Source organism: Hipposideros armiger, unplaced genomic scaffold (assembly GCF_001890085.2).
Source record: "Hipposideros armiger isolate ML-2016 unplaced genomic scaffold, ASM189008v1 scaffold_224, whole genome shotgun sequence".
NCBI classification, from domain to species: domain Eukaryota; kingdom Metazoa; phylum Chordata; class Mammalia; order Chiroptera; family Hipposideridae; genus Hipposideros; species Hipposideros armiger.
This window is the reverse complement of record NW_017731574.1, coordinates 1,296,554-1,319,597: the sequence shown is the minus strand read 5'-3', so window position 1 is coordinate 1,319,597 and position 23,044 is coordinate 1,296,554. Positions and strand designations below refer to the sequence as shown.

Here is a 23,044-nt window from a genome sequence, read left to right as displayed (position 1 = left end):
ATGTGAATGTACTTAATGCCAATGAACTGTACTCTTAAAAATGATAAAAATGGGGCCGACCGAGTGGTGCATTGGTTAAGAGCTGGCTTGGGACGCCAGCTCTGAGCAGCAGGTCCCCGGTTCGGATCCCACATGAGGGCCAGTGACACTGCCCTCTACAGCTAAGATGGTGAACAACAGCTCAACCTGGAGCTGGGCTGCCGAGTTGCCGGCGACGTTGTAGGCTGCAGCCCCTGCTGCAGTGGGCTGCCATAAGCTACTGTAAGCGGCTGGCAGCTGGCGTGAGCTGCCAACAGCCACCGTGAGTGGCCGTCCAGAGGCCAGCAACTGATCCGCCTCATTCAGGAAGAGCCCAATGATAATACCAACATGGGCCAGTGAAGCGAAGTCCTCCACAACTAGACTGAAGAACAAAAGGACAGCAACTTGTCTGTTCCCTTTCCCCCCCGATTCCCCAGCACTGTTCCCCTCCCCCAATTCCCCAATAAAATCTTTAAAAAAAAAAAAAAAGATTAAGATGGTCATTTTGTCATGTATCTTTTACCACAGCTAAAAAAAAGAATTGGATTCTCTTCCAAAACATTTACAGATTTCCACCTGTAAAAAAAACATTTACACCTGTTATCAAGAAAGGAAACCAGCGTGCTCCGGTCCATTCCAGTCTCTTTTGGGACAATTGTGAGAAATTCCAACCATGATGGAGGCAAAAGCAGAAGGCAAACAGAATGACTGAGGGGCTTTCAGGGGGAAGCTCACACTTAACACCTGGGTCATTCAGAAATTCAGGGCTTTCCCCAGCCCCAGGAAAGATCACCTCAGCCCATTCCAATGGAAATTTTATGCTGTAGCCCTCAGCTGACTTTTTCTATGTTTTAGAAAATTAACTGTCACAGCATAAACTGACAATCAACCTGGAGCTAAAATAAAATCTCCAGCCATGAATCCCATCTGACTGGTTTCTCAGGTTTTGTCACAAAGCATAAACCGCCCTGTAGAGGGATGGCAACAGCTGCAGGCTGTTTGCTCCCCTCTGGGGTTCCTCCACTCTGTTCTTAAGCTTCATTCTGTCCATATCTGTAATCTCAGAGACAAGCCACAAAGTACACCTGATTAAGATTCCTCAGGAAGAAAGATGAGCCCAGAAAAGGATTTACAGTGAAAGACATCAGCTCCCACACGGACTCTTAGCATATTGGTTCATCCGGAGGGATCAATCCTTTTAACACAAGCAATTCCACATCAGTGAAAATGGCAAAGCTATCCTTCTTCGCAGCCCTGCAGAGCAAAGTGAGATACTCTAGAAGGTTCTCTGCCGGGGTAACACCCCCAAGCAGAGTGATGAGGATTGGAACAGGAGACATGTGGCGCCAGCTCAGGGGATCGTGCTGTGGTCTGCGCTGGGGTGCTGCTTTGGCTGACCAAAGCCCATGCCAGGTATGCCTGACACAAGTCCTGTTAGAGGGGAACAAGGCAGGAAGGACCCTCGATGACCCGTGAGCAGCACCAAGCCTTGCGACCCTGGGTCCTCTATGAGTTAATGCTAAGCGTCGCTTGACAAAGGGCCGAAAAAAGCAACCTCTGGTGGGCAGGCTTCACAGAACGAGCAAAATAAAAAGGCATAAATAGTAATAGGTACTAGTGAGGCACACATGATTTTTTTTTAAAAAGCGTATGTTTTCACTAGTTCAAAAAACTTACTCTGTTCTTCAATATAGTGTTCAAAGTAAGAGTTCATTCACTGCCATCCTTGGGGCCACTCATTTGGAAAAGATTAATCGTTAACCACAGGATTCACTGTGCTCATGTGGCATAACCCAGACTGAGCCGACAGGGTTTAAACTATGAAGTAATTCTCTTGGTGGGAAATTACACCAGCACTGGAAACTGGCCTGGCCCTTTGAAGCCCGTGAGGCCTGGAAAGAACCCACAGATGGGCCGGCCGAGTGGCGCGATGGTTAAGAACTGGCTTGGGATGCCAGAGGGTCCCGATTAGGATTCCACATAAGAGGGCCAGTGACACTGCCCTCTACAGCTAAGATGCTGAACAACAGCTCAACCTGGAGCTGGGCTTCTGTGGGTCGCCAGTGACGGCATAGGCTGCAGTCCCCTGCTGCAGTGGGCTGCCATAAGCTACCATGTGTAGCTGGCAGCCAGCGTGAGCGTCCAGCAGCCGCCGTGAGCGGCCGTCCAGAAGCCGGCGACTGATCTGCCTCACCCGGGAAGAGCGCAATGATGGTGCCAGCTTGGGCCAGTGAAGCAACATCCTCCACAACTAGACTGAAGAACAACAGGACAGCAACTTGTCTGTTCCCCTTCCCCCGATTCCCCAGCGCTGTTCCCCTCCCCCAATTCCCCAATAAAATCTTTAGAAAGAAAAAAAAAAAAAAGAACCCACAGACCCACTTCAGTTGGGGTACCCAGTGCCAACTGGCAGGGCCAGGACTCCATCCCAGCAGCCCTCCTGGAGACATACCTGCAGCTCTCTGAAATGCGTCCACTGCACTCTCCAGCCCATCTTGCATCTGCCGATTGCACCGGGTCCCAATCTGTGTGTAGAGGGCTCCAATGTTAAACAGGACGCTGGCCTTCTCCAGTAGCAAGTTCTGTTGGCTGACGGGGACCCCAGTGAGGGAGTCATACCTATTTAAAATAAAGGTGTCATGAGAATAGAGATGACTTGGCTAGTTAATGCCACTTTGGGGTGCAAAATGGACAACATTTGTTTCTTGAATAAAATTCAAAGATGCACATGCAATGAGGCTTTCTTTTCCAAACAAGATGAGGGGCCAGATCATACTGAAGACACCCCCAATCGCACACAAAAATAAGGTTTTGCAACCAAGATGTCTGTCAGTAGGTGAATGGATAAACAAGTTGTGGCGTATCCATACAAGGCATAACCAACAGCATGAAAACAAAATAAGCTATTGAGCCGTGAAGAGACATGGAAGAAACTTAAATGCATAATGCTAAGTGAAAGAAGCCAGGTCTGAAAAAGCTACATACTGTAGGAGTCCATCCAACTCTATGATTCCAACTCTGGAAAAGGCAAAACAATGGGGACAGAAAAAGAATCAGTGGTTTCCAGGGTTTCAGAGGGGAAGATGAATAGGTAAAGCACAGGCAATTTTTAGGGCAGTGAAACGACTGTATATTCTAACAGTAGATACATGTCATGCATTTGTCCAAACCCATAGAATGTACAACACCAAGGGCAAACTGTAATGTAAACTACGGACTCTGGGTGATAGCGTGCCAATGTAGGTTCATCAATTGTAGTAAATGCACCACCACTGGTGGGGGACATTGGTAGTGGGGGAGGTTGTTGGGGTGTGGGAGCAGGAGGCATATGGGAAATCTCTGTCCCTTCCCCTCAATTTTACTGTGAACCTGAAACTGCTCTAAAAAAATAAAGTATTTTAAAAGTATAAGGTTTCTCCTAAATGAAACACAGCAATTACCAACTCATAATTTATCCTGAAGTCTAAAAGATTCAGGATTTGTTTTCAAGTTCACACATCAAGTAGCAGGTAGATAAGACACACAGCTTCTCCCTAACTTGAGACAGAGGAGAAATCCCCTTTACTCCCTTCGCCAGAGCAGACAGCTAGCAGCATCTTTACAAAAAGTCACCTGCTCAGGCCGGCCGAGTGGCTCAGTTGGTTAAGAGCACGAGCTCTGAGCAACAGTGTCGCTGGTTCGATTCTCACATGGGCCAGTGAGCTGCGCCCGAGCTGAGCTGCCAACAGGTGGCAGGATGGCTCAGCTAGTGAGAGCACATGCTCCTAACAACAAGGTTGCCAGTTTGACTCCTGCATGGGATGCTGGGCTACACCCACCTGCAACTAAAATTGAACACGGCACCTTGAGGTGAGTGGCAGCTCCCTGACGGGCAGCCGGATGGCGACTGGACTTGGAGCTGAGGTAGCTGCACCCTCCACAACTAAGATTAAAGGACAACTTGGCTGTTCCCCTTCCCGAATTCCCCAATAAAATCTTAAAAAAAAAAAAAAAAGTTACCTGCTTTTTCTTTCAAAAGGAAGGCATCCTATCGGCCTGCTGTGGTAAAAATTTAACTTTGAATGTGCCCCTTAGCTACCGGGATATGGTCTCCTCTCACCCATACTCAGCACCTCTCAAGTATTTCAACAACATTAATCTTTGAAAATACCAACTCTGGGAAGAAACTAAATGTTCTGCTTCCATTTTTAAATTCGATCTATTTCTGTTTGTTGACCTTGTCATCGGGACACAACCTGATTCCCATCCCCCCACCCCAGTCCCATTTGGGACAAGAATCTTGCTTTGTGTTAGTTCCACCTCAGAGCCCACGTGTTTCTCCTGATGACAAAATGAGCACACACACAAAAAACTACCTCCTCCCTTCGGCTCACTTGTTCTGAGAAGCAAGAAGGTAAGATCCGTCGGAGCCCCCCTCCTCTTCGGGTCCCCCTCACAAACAAACACCTGTTTATCTACACATCCTGGGCTCTACTGTATAAAGGGGACAATTAGAAAGAAGGGCCCGCAGTGCAGAGGAGCCTCTGTGGTGCCCAGGCTCCAAACTGTGACTGAAGTGGGGCAGCACCAACACAGGCCCCAGGTACCTACCATGTGAACAAGATCCCCATCTGTCGGGTGGGCGGGAAGAATCGGCTCTCGACAAAGCCCAGCTGAAGGAAATAACTCATCAGCAGTTCAACACCAGCCTCGTCTCGGCTGGGTGTCCGACAAGCCTGAAAAGAAAGGAAGCAGCGAAGGGGTGAGCGCGGGTGAGGACAGAGCAGACGGCCCATCCCGGAAGGTGCTCACACACGCTGTATCTGTGGCGCTTGGGCCCCGCTACTGGTATCATGAACTCTAGGAGGGGTGGAAGGGCTGGGATGAACTCAGGAGGCCCAGAATCCAGCCCCAGATGTGCCCGTGGGCAGGTCTCTCGCCTTCTGTGGTCTTCTAATGTGGCAAGTGGAATAGATGATTCCAACAGTTCCTCCCGATCACCTCCAACCATCTGTGAGTCTACAAGCTCTCAAGTGAGCAATAATGGGGTATTCTGAAGACCCCAAAATGCTCTAGCAGCTATCCCCGCTCCCTGCTGTGTGAAAAAACGTACTTGTCTCAGATCCATAAGATCTGCTATATCATCTTCATATAGGCAGCCATCTTCGCTGTAATGTTCTAGAATAAAATCCTGTAAGAAAAATGAGAGGAGACACTGTAAGGTGTGGTTCAAAATCATAAATAGGTAGAAGAGTAATGTCTAATGTGTTCCCTTTAAAAATAAATGTAGAATACATAAAAACTTATGGGAGATTGTACACCATGGTGATTTTCTGAATGGTGGGCTTTATCAATTTTTTAACGTATATTTAAGATTTTTGCTTTTGATGCTTCAGTATCAAGGAAAGCTGAGTAATTTTTTTTTTAAATGTCTTTGTGCCATGGTTAAGTGACCTATTCATTAAACTATCTGGCAAACATCACAGATATTCAGGGGCTCAGACCTTCATCTTTAGGGCTGCCCTCGCTACCTGGGCACAAAAGAAACTTGCGTCTGGGGACTGTTATCATGATGCTACCATCAGGGTCTGCTGGGAACCTTTGTGACAGCGGCTCTGGCACTTCCACAAATGAAGCACCGCAGGGACACTGCCTAATGCGGCCCACAGCCCAGTGTTTGACAAGCACTCTGTGAATTCACTCAGTCACGTGACACATACTGATGAGCACATGCCCTGTGCCAGGCATGTTCACACAACCTGGGTTACACATCCGTGAACAAAACAAAGATCCTGCCCCATGAAGCTAATATCCTCACAGGGGTTACAGACAGTACATAATGGGCGCAACAAATAAGTAAATTACATCATATATTAGAAGATGGCAAGTATTATAGGGAAAAAAACAAAAAGACCAGTATAGGGCATATGGTGAATTCGTTCTTGCATAACATCCTCCATGAGTGCTGGCTCTCCTTGGCTGCAAGAAAGTTGAGGAGATTGTGCAGTTATGTTTTCCCACGTGTCTGCGAGTCTTCTCTTTACACGCCTTCTACATTAACGCTCCTGCTGCTTTTTGCACATTCAATGCATATCCACACACATACACCCACATCTTACAAAAATGGGATTGGGGTAATACTGAATGAATATACACCTTTGCTTTGCTTTGTTTTTAAGTTCTTTGTTTGTTTTGTTTTTAAGCTGAGACATCCTTCCACCTGTTGGCAGCTCAACACCTGCTCAGCTCGGGCCAGGAATTGAACCGCTGTTGCTCAGAGCTCAAACTCTTGAGCGAGCTCCTAACCAACTGAGCCACTAGGCTGGCCCTGCTTTGCTTTGTTTTTAAATTGGCAATGCATCAAACCTTTTCATTTGCCATAAAATATTCTATAACATGACATTTAATGGTTATATAACCCTCTGATGTAATAAATGTATTTATTTATTCGACAAGTAAAGTTAGCCCCTACTATGTGCTAGCCAATATGTACCATGATAGTCTTCAATCCTTCTGTATGGACATTAAAATCATTGGTAAGTTTTGTAATTAAAGATAACACCATGTGACAGTCATCCCTGGTACACGTCTGATTAGTTCCTCAGAATAAACCCCAAGAAGAGGTCTTGCTGGGCCCAAGGATATGCAGGGGCTCCTTCTGTTTTTTACTTTGGTCATTTTTACTCACGTTTTCTTTTTGTTTTATGATGCTGCCAGATTTTCTTCATGACTTTACTTAAAGAGCTGATGTTTGGAATCAGCTTTTCTAATATGATGATTTGTAAAATTTGAAATGGTTTTCAAATGTTATTAATTCTGTTATTAGTGACACTAATTCCAATAAGGATGATCTTAAGGACAAAGTTTATCTAGGGCTTCTCAGATGACATCCTGAGAGCAGTGCTATGGGCTATCATTCGGGTGACGCTGTACAGAGAAGTATGTTATTCTATCAACCTTCATTGTGGACATTGGCAAAAATGTCCTTAAAAGGAGAGAAATTACTCTTAAAATAAGTAAAGAGAAACCTTACTAAAGACAAAAGAGGATCTCGATAAAAATTCCAAATGTATTCCTGACTTTGAAATTTTGTAAACTAGGGTAGATTAAACATAGTTTGTAGAATTTCTACCATCACTGCTGTTACTTAGCATGATTCTGAAAGTTTTCTAGCCAACCAATTCAGAAAAACATAAGAAAGGAATAAACAAAAAAAAAAACAGTATACCCATAAAATCTTAGAGCATCAACTGAAAAACTACTGAACTAATAAGAATACGATAAAGTGGTCAAAACGTTTACATGTAAAAGTCAAGTCTTCCTTTCTTATATAGGCAATAGCCAGCTGAAGGAGCCTGGAATAAATGCTGGAGTTCCCTTTCTTTACCCTCACATCTCCTGATGCTGCTCCGCCCCCTCGGCCACACCCAGAGGGAAACCACACAGCAGGAGCCTGTTGCTGCCTCCCCAGAGCAGAGCAGGATGGAGGAGGGTGGATGGTGGGGGGTGGAGGGGAAGGAGAGAAACAGACATCATCCAGCACCACAGCTGGATTCTTGACACATAGCTCAGGGGAATCTGGCTACCCATTTGGTGAAAATAAAAAGTTATAGCCTTACACCTTACTTTTTACTCCAAAACGAATTCCAGATAGATTAAAGATTTGCTGTTAAAAATGTTTAAACAAAGCACTTAAAGAAACAATAGCAAAATATTTATGACATCTTGCGGTGGAGAATGCCTTTCTGAACATGTGATCGAGGCAGAACTGTAAAGGGAAGGACTGATAAGTTTAACAACATAAAATTTGTATGGTAAAAATATATGTATTATTCTTTTAAACTTGCTTATATAACAAAAGTTAAATGGAAGCATGTACGGAGAGAAATATTTGCAAAATATATAACCAAGGGTTACTATCCTTCACATGCAAAAAAACCCTTGTAAGAAATACGAAGAGTAATAATACTATGGAAAGCAAAAGAAACGGTCCTTTTGAAAAGCAGAAATGGAAGGGGCACGTAAACATAGATGAGAATGTATTCAACTAGTACTGATCAAAGAAATGTAAACTATATATAAGGTATCGCTTTTGCCTGATTTCAGAAAAATCAAAAAAATATTTTAAAAAAAATCAAAATGATGAACGATACATATTGTAACCAAAGGCGCAGGGAGATAAGCAGTCACACACAGATGGGAGGAATGTAAGGCAGGACCACTTCGGATGGATAACTAGTTAATATGGATTTTTAACCTATCAAATCCACATCTAGAAATTGATCCAAAGGGAATCTTCAGCGACGTGTTGCAGAGATGCTCAGTGGAGAGCTGCTGACAACAGCAAGTACTTGGAAGCTGCCTAAAGAATGAAATCTATAGCTACCTTGTTTAGCACAAGGAGACACCGTGCTAAGCCCTCGTGGACGGAGGAGTCACACACCTTCGTGAGGCAGGTCCCTGATCAGGGGAAGAGGCCGGGGGTGTCGGAAGATTAAATGCTGAGCAAGTTACAGAGCTCGGTGGGGAGAGGTGATGGGCTGTGAGGGATCTCTACACTTCTTGGTATCTTCCTTCCTTCCTTCCTTCCTTCCTTCCTTCCTTCCTTCCTTCCATTTCTTGGGGGACAGTGGGTTTTCCAGGACCTATCAGATCCAAGTCAAGTAGTTGTCTCAATCTACTTGTGGAGGGTGCATCTCAGTGGCCCATGTGAGGATCGAACCGGCAACCTTGATGTTATGAGCACTGTACTCTAACCAACTGAGCTAACCAGCCGCCCCAATCTTGATATTTTCTGAACATTCTACAATACTGTTCTTAATCAGAAAAATAAAGCTCTATTTCAAAGCAAAAAGACTACTTGAGTTCTCTGGAAAGGGAATTTATTCTGACAGTGCTTCTTAAGGCCATTTTAAAGCCTATTTTATTTAAAATAAAACCCAAGTCACATCGTGAAGCTTTACTGACCATTAAACGTCACAGACACACGTGGCAGATTTAAAACACATCTTGGATTGCCCTCATTAAGTCAGCCAAACTACTTCTGTGGCACCCGTCTGTGTTACTCTCAAGCACAAATGTGAAAGAGAGAAAACAGAATGTCCCCTTAACGTTCTCATTTGTGTATGATTGGCATTTGAAGAGTCCCTTTTAGGCTAAAATGACATGGTTGTAAGCCTCAGCCGAACAGCAGTTGGCTATGCCCAAAACGTGATTTTTTTTTTTACTGGCTTTAATGTGGAATTCAGCACGTGACATGTTTGGATCCTTACAGAAGCCCATAAAATTCCCAAGTTTCTCTAAGACAGTCTCCCTTTAAAATGCCTGCACCCTTGCATGTCTGGCACCCAGCAACAAACTGATTCTTAAGAAAAATATTCTACAAAAGTAACTGAAGGGTGGCTGGTTAGCTCAGTTGGTTAGAGTGCAGGCTTATAACACCAAGGTTGTCAGTTCGATTCCCACATGGGCCACTGAGATGCGCCCTCCACAACTAGATTGAAACAACTACTTGACTTGGAGCTGATGGGTCCTGAAAAAACACACTGGCTCCCCAATTTTTAAAAAAAATGGTTAAGAGCTCACACTGAGCAACAGCAGTTCGATGCCCAGCCCAGGCTGAGCTGTTGCTGGGCTGCCAACAGGTGGCAGGATGGCTCAGCTTAAAAAAAAAAGGTAACTGAAGACATTTCCACAGACAAAAGGATTGTCTTCAGTATAACAGGCCTGCAACAAGTGTCACATCTAAAAGTTTAGGAAGCCTGTAAAAAGTTGGCATAAAACTGCAGCTACTAGACTGTTTTTTCCCCCAGATAATCAAATTTCTGGTGATCCTGAGTCCTGCAAGACTACCAACATCTCTTCTCAAACTCCAAAATAAACCCTAAACCTCAAACTCACAGGAACTGGGATCAACATTTAAACAAGGCAGCAGGGGGGCCGGTTGAGTGGTGCATTGGTTAGGAGTTGGCTTGGGAGTGCCAGCTCTGAGCAGCAGGACTCAGGTTCTGATCCCACATGTGGGCCAGTGACGCTGCGCCCTCTACGCTAAGATGGTGAACAACAGCTCGACCTGGAGCTGGGCTGCTATGAGTAGCTGGCGACGGCTTGGGCTGCAGTGGAGCTGCAGTGGGCTCCCGTAAGCTACCGTGCGTGGCTGGCAGCTGGCGTGAGCGGCCGTCCAGTGACCGGTGACCAATCTGCCTCACCCGGGAAGAGCACAATGATAATACCAACATGAGCCAGTGAAGCGACGTCCTCCACAACTGGGCTAAAGAACAAAAGGACAGCAACTTGTCTGTTCCCCTTCCCTAATTCCCCAGTGCTGTTTCCCACTCCCAACCCCCCAATAAAACCTTAAAAAAAATTTAAAAATAAAATAAACAAGGCAGCAGGCAAACAGGCTCTGGGTAAAAGATCCTATATCAAACGTTTCACAGTCTCTGCTCCAAAATGGAGGTCAAGTGCAGAAGCTTTTGAGACATTAACCAACTTATTTTAAAAGGACAAATTCTACAGTGCCCAAAATGCCATGTGATCATTTTTTCTTTACTAAACTAAAAGTAGTCAAAAATGAGTCAACCAATAGGATTACTATGAAAACAATCTTAATTCTTGGAAGCATTTTTCATGATGCTGGGATCAGTTCCTATATGCCATGCCTGTGCTGGAAAGCCCAGACACAGGAACTACCTTCCACCCCATCTCCACTTTCTCCTCCTAAATGCAAGTTTTAGGTGATTCATTACAACTCAGGCTGATGAAACTGAGGAGAGGAGAAAGAGGGGGGCATTCCAGGCTCAGGAAGGTGTCTCCTGCGGGCGAGACATTTCCTGGTGCCTCTATCAAAGCCCCTCTCCGACTTCCCACCTGAATCCCCCACTGAAACACAGACCCAGCAGGCAGGGCCTGTGACATCACCAGCATCCAGCACAGCAACAGGCACAGGTGGGTCTACAGGTATCGGCTACTTGCCAGAGACATACAATTAAGAGAAAGCCAGGGGGGCGGCCGAGTGGCGTGTTGGTTAAGAACTGGCTTGGGACACCAGAGGGCCCCGGTTCGGATCCCACATGTGAGGGCCAGTGACATTGCCCTCCACAGCTAAGATGCTGAACAACAGCTCAACCTGGAGCTGGGCTGCCGTAAGTCGCCGGCGACGGCGTAGGCTGCAGCCCCTGCTGCAGTGGGTTGCCATGGGCTACCATGTGTAGCCAGCAGCCACCGTGAGCGGCCGTCCAGAAGCCGGCGACTGATCTGCCTCGCCCGGGAAGAGCGCAATGATGGTGCCAACTTGGGCCAGTGAATCAACGTCCTCCACAACTAGACTGAAGAACAAAACAACAGCAACTTGTCTGTTCCCCTTCCCCCAATTCCCCAATAAAAAAAATCTAAAAAAAAAGAGGAAGCCAGGTATGGTCCACTTTAAAGAGGTGGACTATATGGTATATGAATTATATCTCAATAAAGCTATTATTTAAAAAAAAAAAAAAGGAAAGATGGGAGGGAGGGAGGAAAGGAGGGAGGAGACCAGATCCCCAGGAATTAGACGGGAGAAAAAACAACAACCATAAACTCTAGCTATTCAAGTATTTAAGGTCAGTGAACCAACATCTTTGATTTACTTCGAAATACATCAAAAAACAAGATGGGCTGGTGTACAGACACTGGGATGCAGAGATGGATAACTACGTGATAAAGTGACTATAGTAAAACATGTTCATAAGTAAAACCTAGGTCATGAATATACAGGAGTTTGCTGCAAAATTCTTTCCATTTTTCTGTAAGTTTGGAAATTTTCATAATAAAATGTTTAGGGGAAAAAATGTAGCTATTCTTCTAAAAACATGGCCTGCACCAGCTACAAAATTTAAGGGAAATAGATACTATTAAACCAGGATACAATTTGAAAATTCCAAAGCACATCCACCATAGAAGTTCTTTGACTTGGCCTCCCGGGGGGTGGGGGGCAGGATGGAAGGGGTTTCTAATTCCTGTCCCCAGGCAGAGAAGCCTCAGAGTGACCAAAGAATGCAAGAGGACTGCACAAGGGTCTCTGTGTGGCCTGCCAAGGGGGCTCAGGGTCACCCTGCAGACATCAACTGACATTTGGCCCATTGAGCCTAAGGCCACTGGCAGGGGATATACAATTTCTGTGTTTCCTTCTTCAACTCCCATTGATTTGAGATTTACCTTGAGAACGACTGAAAAGTTGACATCCTTGGTTTCCTTCAGGCCGAGCGGAATCAGCGGGATCGTAAACGTCTCCCTACAAAGAGCACAGCAAGGTATAATGGACATCCCTATTCCAGCCGCTCGGCACCCACTCCCCAGCAGCCCAGCTCAGGTCCCCACTCCCCTCCTCACACCAACCCTGCTCACACCGGTTCATTTCCCATAAAGACAACTCTGGTCACATCCCTGTCTCTGTTCTAAAACGGGTCCCAGTCCCCTGCGACGTCTGGACGGTCCAGCCTGACACACGGGGGCCTGCTTATCAATGTACCCCTCAAGTCTCAACCCTTCCTTCAGTAGCTGTGCTGAGAACCCACTGTGCCCCAGGGCCTGCGCCTGTGTGCTCACTGCTCCCTGACCTGAGCACACCACCCTACCACTGACCTCCTTCGTCAGCCTCCTCCTCCTCCTTTCCTCACCACAGTGGGTCCCACCTCTCCTGCAGCCCTCCAATCCTGGGCTCTTAGGTGCTGCCTCTCTGGGGAATATCTCTCTAGGTGTCTCACCACCTGTACAGGGAAAGCCTTGAAGGCAGGGGACCCATCTGTCACCTAAGTGCTCCCAGCTCCCAGCCCAGGGTCAGGCCCTAGCTGACTGCTTCCCTTCCAACTCCTCTCCCTCCCCCACTGACCACTCAGTCTCCCCACAGGTCACCATGGGAGTGTAAGCCCTGAGCCTAGTTCTTAGGGGCAGAGCCAACAGGAAGTGAATCCGCTCAGGCTGTTTTGCAAACAGGGATTTAGCTCCCTGACCTGTAACAGGAGACCTCCTGGGGCTGGGAGGAGAGAGCCAGGAATGCTGAGCAGGGTGAGTGGACAATGCAGCTGTAAGCTGAAACTGCCTCTGCGGTGGAGCGAAAACAAGGGGGCTTGTGCTCTAAGCAGGCGAGATCCAACAGGGGTGCGTGGCTTCCCCAAAGCCCACGGGGAGTGCTGGACCCTGCTGGAAGGAGATGAGGCTGGGCCATGCCCCTCTCCTCGGGACCCCTGCGCCCTCCTGTCCTCATCCCACTCAGGGCTGGAGGCAAGGGCTGCTCTTCCTGCGATTGTTCAGGAGCAGCCAGTGTCCTGAGGTCCCCTGGCCAGGGCACCCCAGCCCCAAACGTGGGCGAACGTAATTTTCTCCATGACCTCTGGCCTCCCTGTGTTTTCTTATCTGCACAATGAGATTGTTTCTTCCCTACCTACCTCACAGAAATGTTTCAAGATCAACTATGCTAAGGAAGAAACAATCTGCTTTGAAAACAGGAAGGGGGTGGAGTCAAATGACAAGGTGTTATTATGAATGTGCACTTCTCTCTCCCCTCTTCCCAATGGCACAGGGGACCGACTGGCCACTTGAGAGCCACACTGTGATCACACAGGGGCCTTAATTGCATGTCTCTGTAGGACGCCCTCATGATAGACACCCCTGAGCTTTCAGTAAAGCAAGTGGGACTATGAACCACCCTCCATGTATCGCCAGTTTGGCCTGGCCTTGCCTCCTCGAGGAACTTTAACCTTTTGGGCAAAACACTGGAATTAAATACCGAAGTGAAGGCTGGGAAAAGCCTTTCACTGGTTGTTCGGATTAGGTGTTCACACTGCACTGGGGGCCACCAGCTAAGCAAGCCAAGGCACACGGATGTCACAAGGAAGAGCAGAGGTTTCACGGGCTAACGCTTCCCTCGGCTCTGAAAAACACGTCATGCCATACAGGGGATTGAGGATGGTCATTCCAAAGGAAAAGCACATTCCAAAGATGACTCGAGGTTCCCAAATGTCATCCTTCTGTTAATCCAGGGAACTATTTTCTGACTGAGTTTCCCCTGGGGCTCCCCTACCTTTTGAGAAGTCTCACTTCCCCCACACAGAAAAGTAGGCCAACCCTTCTTTGGAGCGTCTCAAAGCGATTTTCTCCTTAAAGGTGGATATTTTTTTCCAAGGTCGTTCACCTTAGGGTGGGAGACTCTCTGAGCTTTTCTGAAGGCCACACCTCAATACCTCACCTCCCACAGACACACTCTAACGGATGCTTCTGAATTAGCACATTGGTTTCTCAAATATTTAATGGGGTCCATTTCTGAAGTGTCTCAGTTGCACCTTCTCCTCAGGGAACTTGCTAGGGTCCCCTAACCTTTGATGTGCAAAAGGCAGCTTATACGTTTTTGCATTCTATTAACAGAGTGATCCGGAGTCAGGCGCTGTGCTGGTGGTGAAGCTAAAGGGGAAGAAGGCTGGGCAACCTGGGCCCCACCTGGCAGGTCAGCTCTCAAAGGTAACCACAGGTATTTCCAGAGCATATTTACGGCAGAGCCGCCACCCAGCCCATGGGAGAGATGCCGTCTCCCTGCCTGGACCCAGTCATGCAGCTTTCCTGTAAACCTACGTTCCAGGGGCCCCAGGACCAATAAATGCCTTTTTAGTCAATTCTCTGGGTATTTCCAACAAACTTCACAGGTTCACCCCTTTAACTCTTGCACCTTGCTCAACCCCAAACTTGATCACTTCCTCACTTCCCAAAGTGGGGTCTGCCACACTTTGGGACTCTCTGAGTGCCATCCCTGAGGCGGCATGTTCCAAGGCTCAGGAAGTACCTGGAAGACGAGCTGCCCCACTTACTCTGTGCTCTGATAGACTCCCACCGAGATGTTGAGCCCCTCCAGCTGTTCCTTGAGCATCTGCAGGTCTGAGTTCACAAAGCTCAGTTCCAGGCGCACCTGCTCCCGTACCTTTTGGTTCGTGGCTACTCTGTTAACAGAGAAGGGAAGAGAAGCACCTTCAGCCAAGTATCCAAGATGCCCGGTGAGCATACCCCCCAATCCTCGCAGGGAAGCACTACAGGTCCACCTGCAGATGGGAGTGCTAGGTGTGATCAATAAGGTGTCTCAGGAATAGCAGGTGTCTGCCCCATTTTGAGGCACACCTACTAGTAAACGGACCTGGGATGTAGCCAACGACACCAAGCTGCCAGATATGAATCCTAAAGACATCTCTGCAGAGAATTAGCCTTGGGAAGGGAAAAGGGACCTGTTCCCAGCCACTGAAAACTTCTAAACATTGCTAAGACATTAAATGGAGAGACATGTCATGTTTACTAATTGGAAGATTCACTATTGTGAAGATATCAATCTTCTATTGATATTCTCTACTGAGTCAATGCAATTCCAAAACCCAGCAAACTTTTTACGTAGAAATTGATGAGCTGATACTAAAAATTATACGGAAATGCAAAGGACCTAGAAGAACTAAATAATTTTGAAAAAGAACAAAGTTGGAAGATTTATTCTATCCAATTTTAAAACTAACTATAAAGCCACAGTAATCAAGACAATGTGGTACTGGCATAAAAATAGGCAATGAAACAGAACAGAATCCAGAAATAAATCCCTACATTTGTGGTCCATTGATTTTGACAAAGGTGACAAGACAATTCAAGGGGAAAAAGCAGTCTTTCCAACAAATGGTCCTGAAGCCATCGGATATCCCTATGTATGTCGGTGTCCTCAAGACCATCACCAGGTTCAGTGATTCACTAGGACTCATGAAACTCAGAATATAGCAAGGAGTTATGACAACACATGCAACATATTATCTACCAAGGCAGCTCATTAGAGACATAGCATCTAGGGTTTTTACTGGGGGCAAGTCAGGTAGGCACCTCTGCCCAGCATGTTCCAAAATTACAGACTTCCAGAAGGAAAATGGGTGTTCAGCATAAAGTACATTGTTTGCACAAACAGTTTAGGCACAATGAGCCCCTCTTATCAGTCCTGGGACTGGTGGGAACTCACCTGAAATCTATGTTTCCAGACACCAGCCAAGGACCAACCTTACAAGCAGGTCTCTCTAAGGGTAGCCATCTCAGGCCTGCCTGTGATAACTCTTTTCTGCACCACAGTCAAAAAATAAACCTCGTGGCCGGCCGAGTGGCTCAGTTGGTTGGAGTACGAGCTCTGAGCAACAGGGTTGCCAGTTCAATTCCCACATGGGCCAGTGAGCTGCGCCCGAGCTGAGCTGCCGCAGAGCAGCCAACAGGTGGCAGGGTGGCTCAGCTGGTGAGAGCCCATGCTCCTAACAATAAGGTTGCCGGTTGGACTCCCGCATGGGATGGTGGGCTATACCCACCCGCAACTAAGATTGAACATGGCACCTTGAGCTGAGCGGCTGCAAGCTGCTGACGGGCAGCCGGAAGGCAACTGGACTTGGGAGCTGAGCTAGCTGCACCCTCTACAACTAAGATTGAAGGACAACAACTTGGCTGTTCCCCACCCCCAATTCCCCAATAAAATCTTAAAGTAATAAATAAATATAAACCTCAATCTAAATCTCATATCATATACAAATATTAAATCAAAATGCATTAGAGATCTCAATACAAAAGCTAAACTCCAAAACCTCTAGAAGAAAACATAGGAGAAAATTTTCATGACCTTGGGTTGGGCAAAGTATTTTTAATTACACACCAAAAACACAGTCCATAAAAGAAGGGATTGATAAATTGGACTGTGTCGAATTTAAAAACTTCTGTGCTTCAAAAAAAAACACAAAAACTGCTGTGCTTCAGAAGACGGATGGACAGATGGAAAGAAGGAAGGAAGGGGCCGGCCGAGTGGCTCAGTTGGTTAAGAGCTCGCTCAAGAGTTTGAGATCTGAGCAACAGCAGTTCGAGTCCAGCCCGAGCTGAGCAGCCGCTGAGCTGCCAACAGGTGGCAGGATGGCTCAGCTAAAAAAAAAGAAGAAGGAAGGAAGGAAGGAAGGAAGGAAGGAAGGAAGGAAAGAAAGATAAGCCACAAACTAGGAGAAAATATTTGCAAATTACATATTTGATAAAAAAAGTTGTATCCAGAATATAAGTTCTGTTAGTTAAATAATAAAAAGACAACTTAATTTTCTTAATGCACAAAAGATTTGAATAGACGTTTTACTAAAGAAGATGTATGAGTGGCTAATAAGTATATGAAATGATGCTCAGTATCATTAGTCAATAGGAAGTGCATATTGAAAACATAATGAGGTACCAATACGCACCCATTAGATTGGCTATCCTAAAAAAAAAAAGACAAACAATAACAAATGTTAGTGAGGATGTAGAGAAACTGGAACCCTCATCCATTGCTGAATGTAACAGGCACAGCCACTTTGGAAACCAGGTGGGGAGTTTCCAAAAATGTTCAACATAAACTTATCATCTAACAAAGTAATTCTACTCCTAGGAATCTATATGAGAGAAATAAAAATATATGTCCCAACAAAGACATGTAAGTGAATGTGTATAGTAGCATTATTCATAATAGCCCCAAAGTGGAAGCAATCCAGATACCCACTAAGTGGTAAAGAGATACACGAAATATGGACATCCATCGACTAGAATGGTGTTACGCTGTACGAAGGCACGAACTTCACCCAAGTTCTCCAGCAGAGGTTTTGACATTGATTTGAAGACCTTACAGGTGGCTCCCTCACTTTATAGATTAGGGATCAATGCAAAAATAACAGTGGCAACAAAAATCAAGTACTGAGCCAGACCTTGCTGAGCACACTTCCGTGAACCATCCAAGCAGGTCCTCAGTCATACCTCAGATCGGCTACTAGAATTTATGTTCATTTCACAGATGACACCTGAGGTTCATCAGCCAAGAGCTCCAGTCAGCCTGAGTCGGTTCATCAGCCAAGAGCTCCAGTCAGCCTGAGTCGGTCCCTGACCATCTTCCCCTCCTCACTGATAAAAATCCAGCCACCTGTCTGTCACCAGCTTGCTTTACTCACCACCTTTCCTCCAGGGAGCAAAGGGCTAATGCTTCCCCTACCACCTGTCCTCCCCACTGGGGCGGCTCCCCGCCTCACCACATATTTGGGCCCATCAGGTTCTCTCCCTGATGTATTTATACTTCTCTCCTCCCCCACCCCCTTCACTGAACTCCTCCTTGATCAAACAAGCTTATGCTCCGCCCCCTCAGGAAAAGCCAAGCCTGACCCTGGCTGCAGATATGATGGCACCTGCTCTCTATTCTGCCCAGTAAGTTTTCACACGTGCATGTCTGGGCTCCCCAGCCAGGCAATGAGATCTTGGAAGCTGAGCTTGGCGACTATCATTAGTTTGGGAAAATTTTTTTTTTTTTTGGGCTATCATCACCAGTAACAAATACATCTTCTATCACAATACAGTACATGTACACACGCGCCCCTAAAACAAAATTCTCATGAAACCATCCTTTGCCATCTATGTGGTGCACTCCAATATAGTCTAGTCTACTCTAATAACGTCTTTTAAAAAAAAACAAAAAAAACCCCACAATGCTGTTTGAAACTCTCCAATTCTGATTCTCTGGCACCAATGGGGTGCCCAACAATTCAATTCAGTTCTGACACCAACTCCCAGAGTTAGCACAGACCTCACAGTCACGGGCTTGGTGCCAAAAGACCACCCACGTCGGGCACCAGCTGTAAGTACGGGGCACCTGTATTTCTCAACGACTAGCTATAAATCAAAAGCTCCCACAACCCATCCCCTCCTCAGGGTCAATAATTCACTGGAACAACTCACAAAATTCAGGAAGACATTTTACTTACATTTACTGTGGTTTATTTTAAAGGGTACAACTCAGGAACAGCCAGATGGAAGAGATCCACAGGCCAAGGGGGGGCATGGGCTTTCCATGCCCTCTGGGCATCCCACCCTCCCTGCGCCTCGAGGTGTTCACCAACCCAGAAACTCCCCAAACCCCATCGCTTAGGGCTTTATGGGGGCTTCGTAATTGATTAAATCATTGGTCACTGGTGATTGAACTCCAGGGTTGGGGCTGAAAGTGCCATTCCTCTGTCAGGCTTGGCCTTTCTGGCAACCAGCCCCCCTCCCCGTCCTGAAGCTCCCCCTCTCCATCAGGGGTCATCTCACTGGCAAACAAAAGGTGCTCTGGAGACTTCAGGGCTTTTAGGAGCTCTGTGCCAGGAACCAGGCACAAAGACCAAATATTTATTTTTGTATTATACCACAACAGCAACCCATTTAATTGATTTCATTCCATACCCTGGGTTACAACCTGCCGCTTGTAAAACCTGTACAACAGAGATGTTACTGAGAATGTGACTGATTCACTCGCTGATAACGTCTGCGAGGATGGATGGAAGAAAATTCTCTCAGCCCTCAGTATTGAGAATGGCTCCTTCTAAGCAACTGGTTTGCTTTTGGCTAATGGGTATGGAATGTGTTCCAGATCAGATCCCTTTTTCACACTGCCTTCCCAGAAGCTCACAGATATACTGTGGCCCACGTTTAATAAAGTATATAGGACCTGGTAGTTAGCATGTACTAGCCTTACTTCCAGCCAAATGTCTCCTTCATTCTTCCTCTGCCCCCCCCCATATCCTCCTTCACTCCTGGGTTGATCTTACATGTTGTAGGAGTGTGCAAAGGTGCCTTGAATCCATCTTGGAATGAGGCAAGATAAACAATTATAACTCCTGAACGTTGAGAAATATATTTCTTTATATTTCTCCTGGAACTTGGCATATTCCTTTCCCCATGCTGGGGGCTCAACAAATTTCAATAATGAAAAAACAAATGGCAGAATAAAGACCACTCTCTAGAGGCAACAGTGATGCAGGGCGGGGGTGGAGGGTGCTGACTGGTTCGCGGCAGAGTGAGTCCAACTTAAATATAACAGTTTAGACCCTAAGACCCCTGTCCGAATACCTGGAGAGCCTCCAAAGATGCCAACAATGTTTCCACCTCTACATACTCATTTACCACGTCTCCACCCTCTAGACTTGGCGACAATTTGAGATTTACGATTTGCAACAAATTGATGCTCTCTGGATGCGGAGCTCTTTTGTGTGGGTCACTGTGGAAAGGGTTGGTGGCCAGGCGGGGCCTCAGGTTTGGTTTCCACAATGCTGACCTTTGGGTACAACGATGATTCAGAAAGCAACTGTAGAGTTTGAGCTGTTTCTAGTACAGGTAACGATTGTTCACCGATTGGTGGAAGGCGGCTTCTCGAATGAGGAACACCAATTCAATATGGCGCATGGGTGCAGCTCCCCTGTGCCCGGGCTGGAGAAATAGCTTGGGGCAACAGACAAGAATAGAATCAGCAACCCAAATTAGGAATGAAGACCAGAGCCTTGGTCTCTGCAGTACTGGTGCCCCGTACCTGGAATGCCTTTCCGGATAAAAAAGAATTGCTTCTATGGGCCTTCTTGGGAGAACATGGCTTTTCTCAGCTTTCTGTTCGATGTGCCCCTCCTCTGAGGCCCTGTGGTCTGGTAACTGATGTTACAGCCAAAAGAGGCCTTGAGATCAACTGGGATAAGGCAGTGAGTGTTTCTGCCCTTTCCTGCCCAGAGTCTCCATGGCCTCCATCTAGCCAGGACCACCAAAGGAAGGCCTGCTTCCTTGGGTTTTTCATAAAGAACATGTATATATTGAGAAGGTGTGTCCCACTTACTTTCTCTGAGTGATCAACTCACCAAGTGTGACCAGGGGAAGGAAAGCCACAGTCCATTATTTCCTGAGACCACATCCACACACGGTTTCCCTCAATGTGGAGCTTCTGAGACCTTTTCCACCATAAAAAGCCCCTATGTGATGATGGCTTCTCGGCCCCAAGTCTAAAATTTCTTGAACATCCTTATGTTTTGTCTTAAAAATGCATGTGAGTTTTTCATTCTGACCTGTACATCTTCATTTGTTTCAGTGTAATTTTTTTCTCAAGTCTCTTAGTAAAATTGTCCCTCAGGAACAGGCACGTTGACAGTCCACAGGCTTGTACCAGTTTCAGAGACCTTATTGGAGCAGCTTGGCCTTAACCCATCTGACCCCAAATCCTGCCATGCCAGGGTTCAGGAGGGCTGCCCGGTGCCCTCCTGTGGCCACTAAGCCAAGAGCAGCCAGTGTGGCAGGACATCTGACCGCAGCCCCTGTGTCAGTGTAGGAAGGCAGGCTCAGAGTGGGTGCAGGCCCCAACCTTCAGTCACTCTCATAGCAGCCAGAGCCACCCCAGGTCACCTCTGGCCCAGAACTTCATGACACTCTGGTACCAAGGTCACCAACTAGAGTTTTGTGGGACTTGTTAACTTGGGTCTTGGGGTGTTATTTTTTTCCCCCCTTTGAGCTAGTGGCCAATATTTTAAAAATCAACTATAAGAAGGTTAAAAAACAAAAAAAGCCAGATCTCTAGCATCTCCTGAAAAAAAAAAAATCGGAAGACCTGGCCACCCTGGCTGTGCCCTCCATTTGGGGCAAATCGCAGTTGCCCCCCCCCCCCGCCCCCCAACAGCACACATGCTCCATACTTTGCCGCAGTCGCTACCACTCCCTATGGTCTCACAGTCTCAGTCCTGGCCCTTCACTGTTTTCCATGCCCACCTGGACCCTGCAGACCTCAAAGTGGGCCACCCCGCTCCAGGCCAATTGCTACCAGCATGAGAAAGGAACCTGAAACCCACCAAGGCTAAACGACTTACCCTTCTTGTTCAAAGAACCAGTTAGTTAAAACTGAGCTATGTGGCAACTTGCTTTAAATTTCACAAAGACCATCTCTGTCTCAGAGAAGCGTCATCACATTTCTACCCCAGCTTTTCTCAAGGGAGGGGAGGGAGCTGGGGAAAGAGAGGGAATATTGTCCTTGCTTAGCCTGAAAAAGTACATTTAAAATATCTGATATCTTCCTAATCAAACTCCAGGAAGTTCATAGACTCTTAGCTGATACAGATCTGAGAAGCCCTCCAAGGGGTACGAAACCTGGCCCCTCACAGTGCCTGCCCAGCCTCGAAGCTCCCTCATCAATGCAGGTAAGGACTGGGACCCTCGTACTCCTGCATTTTGGGGGACATTTTCCCAAATGCCCTCCCCCGCAGCCATATTCCAACTGTTCTACCTTCATCTGAGGGCTGTGATGGGACATCTGGGAACCTGAAAACAGACAGACATACAGGCAGGCAGGACAGCGGGGCCCAGTTTATGACTGAAACTACCCCATGCTAATCGCAGCCCAGGGACACCCATGGGGCCAGGCCTGGGCTTGGCTTAACGCCCTATTTGTTTTCAGAACTGTTGGTGCCGGTTGAGTCAGATTAATAAATACCTTTAGGGTTTCCTCTGACAACATTCTCCAGAGAGGGGCACTTTGAACCTTTAGGTCACTGCGAGAATCATTAACAACACCACCCCACCCCCACCCCAGCCAGCTCCGCTGCCCACTTGACAATGAGCTTGAGCCATTGGGCCTCCAGGAAACTGTGTGCTGTTGTTATTAACAGAGCAAGACAGACAAAACCGCCCTAGTTCCCATCTTAAGAAGCGACAGGTCCCCTGGTCAGAGAGGGCCTCCCTGACCACCCCGTCTCTAAGGCGGTACCACCCTGCGTCAACCTCTATCACATTTCCTTTTCATCAACATCATAGAAATATCACCTCCTGACACAACTGGATTTGTTTACTAGGGTATTAAGGTCCCTCACAAGAGATTAAGCACCATGAAAGCAGAGCCTCTATTGGAATTGCTGGCAGCCCTATCCCCTGGCCCCGCAACGATGCCGGCCACTTAATAGGTACTCAACATATCCATCTGTGTGACGGGTGAATGAACAGGCAAACCAATTGCAGCCCACTTCTGGGGAAGCCACACAAGTCAGGGCTGCCCACCTGCCCCCTCGGCCACAGGGCTGGCTTGTCAAAATGTCAGCCAAAATCTGCAGCCACCAAACACACTCCAGGAACGTGCCTGCAGCCTTCCCAGCACGGCAAGCCCAGCACGCGGCAGGCACTCCCGAATTGCACTGGCTGCATGTGGTCCACACCTGACAATTCCCAGACTTCTCTGGGGACAGGG

The 23,044-nt window shown here is 46.9% G+C and overlaps 1 protein-coding gene across 2 annotated transcripts in view; it reads right to left on the bottom strand.

The window, feature by feature from the left end:
• Window positions 1-23,044, bottom strand: part of RHPN2 (rhophilin Rho GTPase binding protein 2) — a 50,705-nt gene that overhangs the window by 13,168 nt on the left and 14,493 nt on the right. Inside the window, exons 1-6 of one of the 2 annotated variants that reach the window (XM_019654543.1) lie at window positions 17,791-17,880; window positions 14,835-14,963; window positions 12,193-12,268; window positions 5,114-5,191; window positions 4,612-4,736; window positions 2,474-2,640 (exon numbers count right to left, since the gene is read on the bottom strand). In XM_019654543.1, coding sequence (XP_019510088.1) covers window positions 2,474-2,640; window positions 4,612-4,736; window positions 5,114-5,191; window positions 12,193-12,268; window positions 14,835-14,893 — 505 coding nt within the window. In that variant the 5' untranslated portion in view covers window positions 14,894-14,963; window positions 17,791-17,880. Of the gene's footprint in view, window positions 1-2,473; window positions 2,641-4,611; window positions 4,737-5,113; window positions 5,192-12,192; window positions 12,269-14,834; window positions 14,964-17,790; window positions 17,881-23,044 lie in introns of those variants that run through there. The other variant, XM_019654542.1, reaches the window with a different exon arrangement.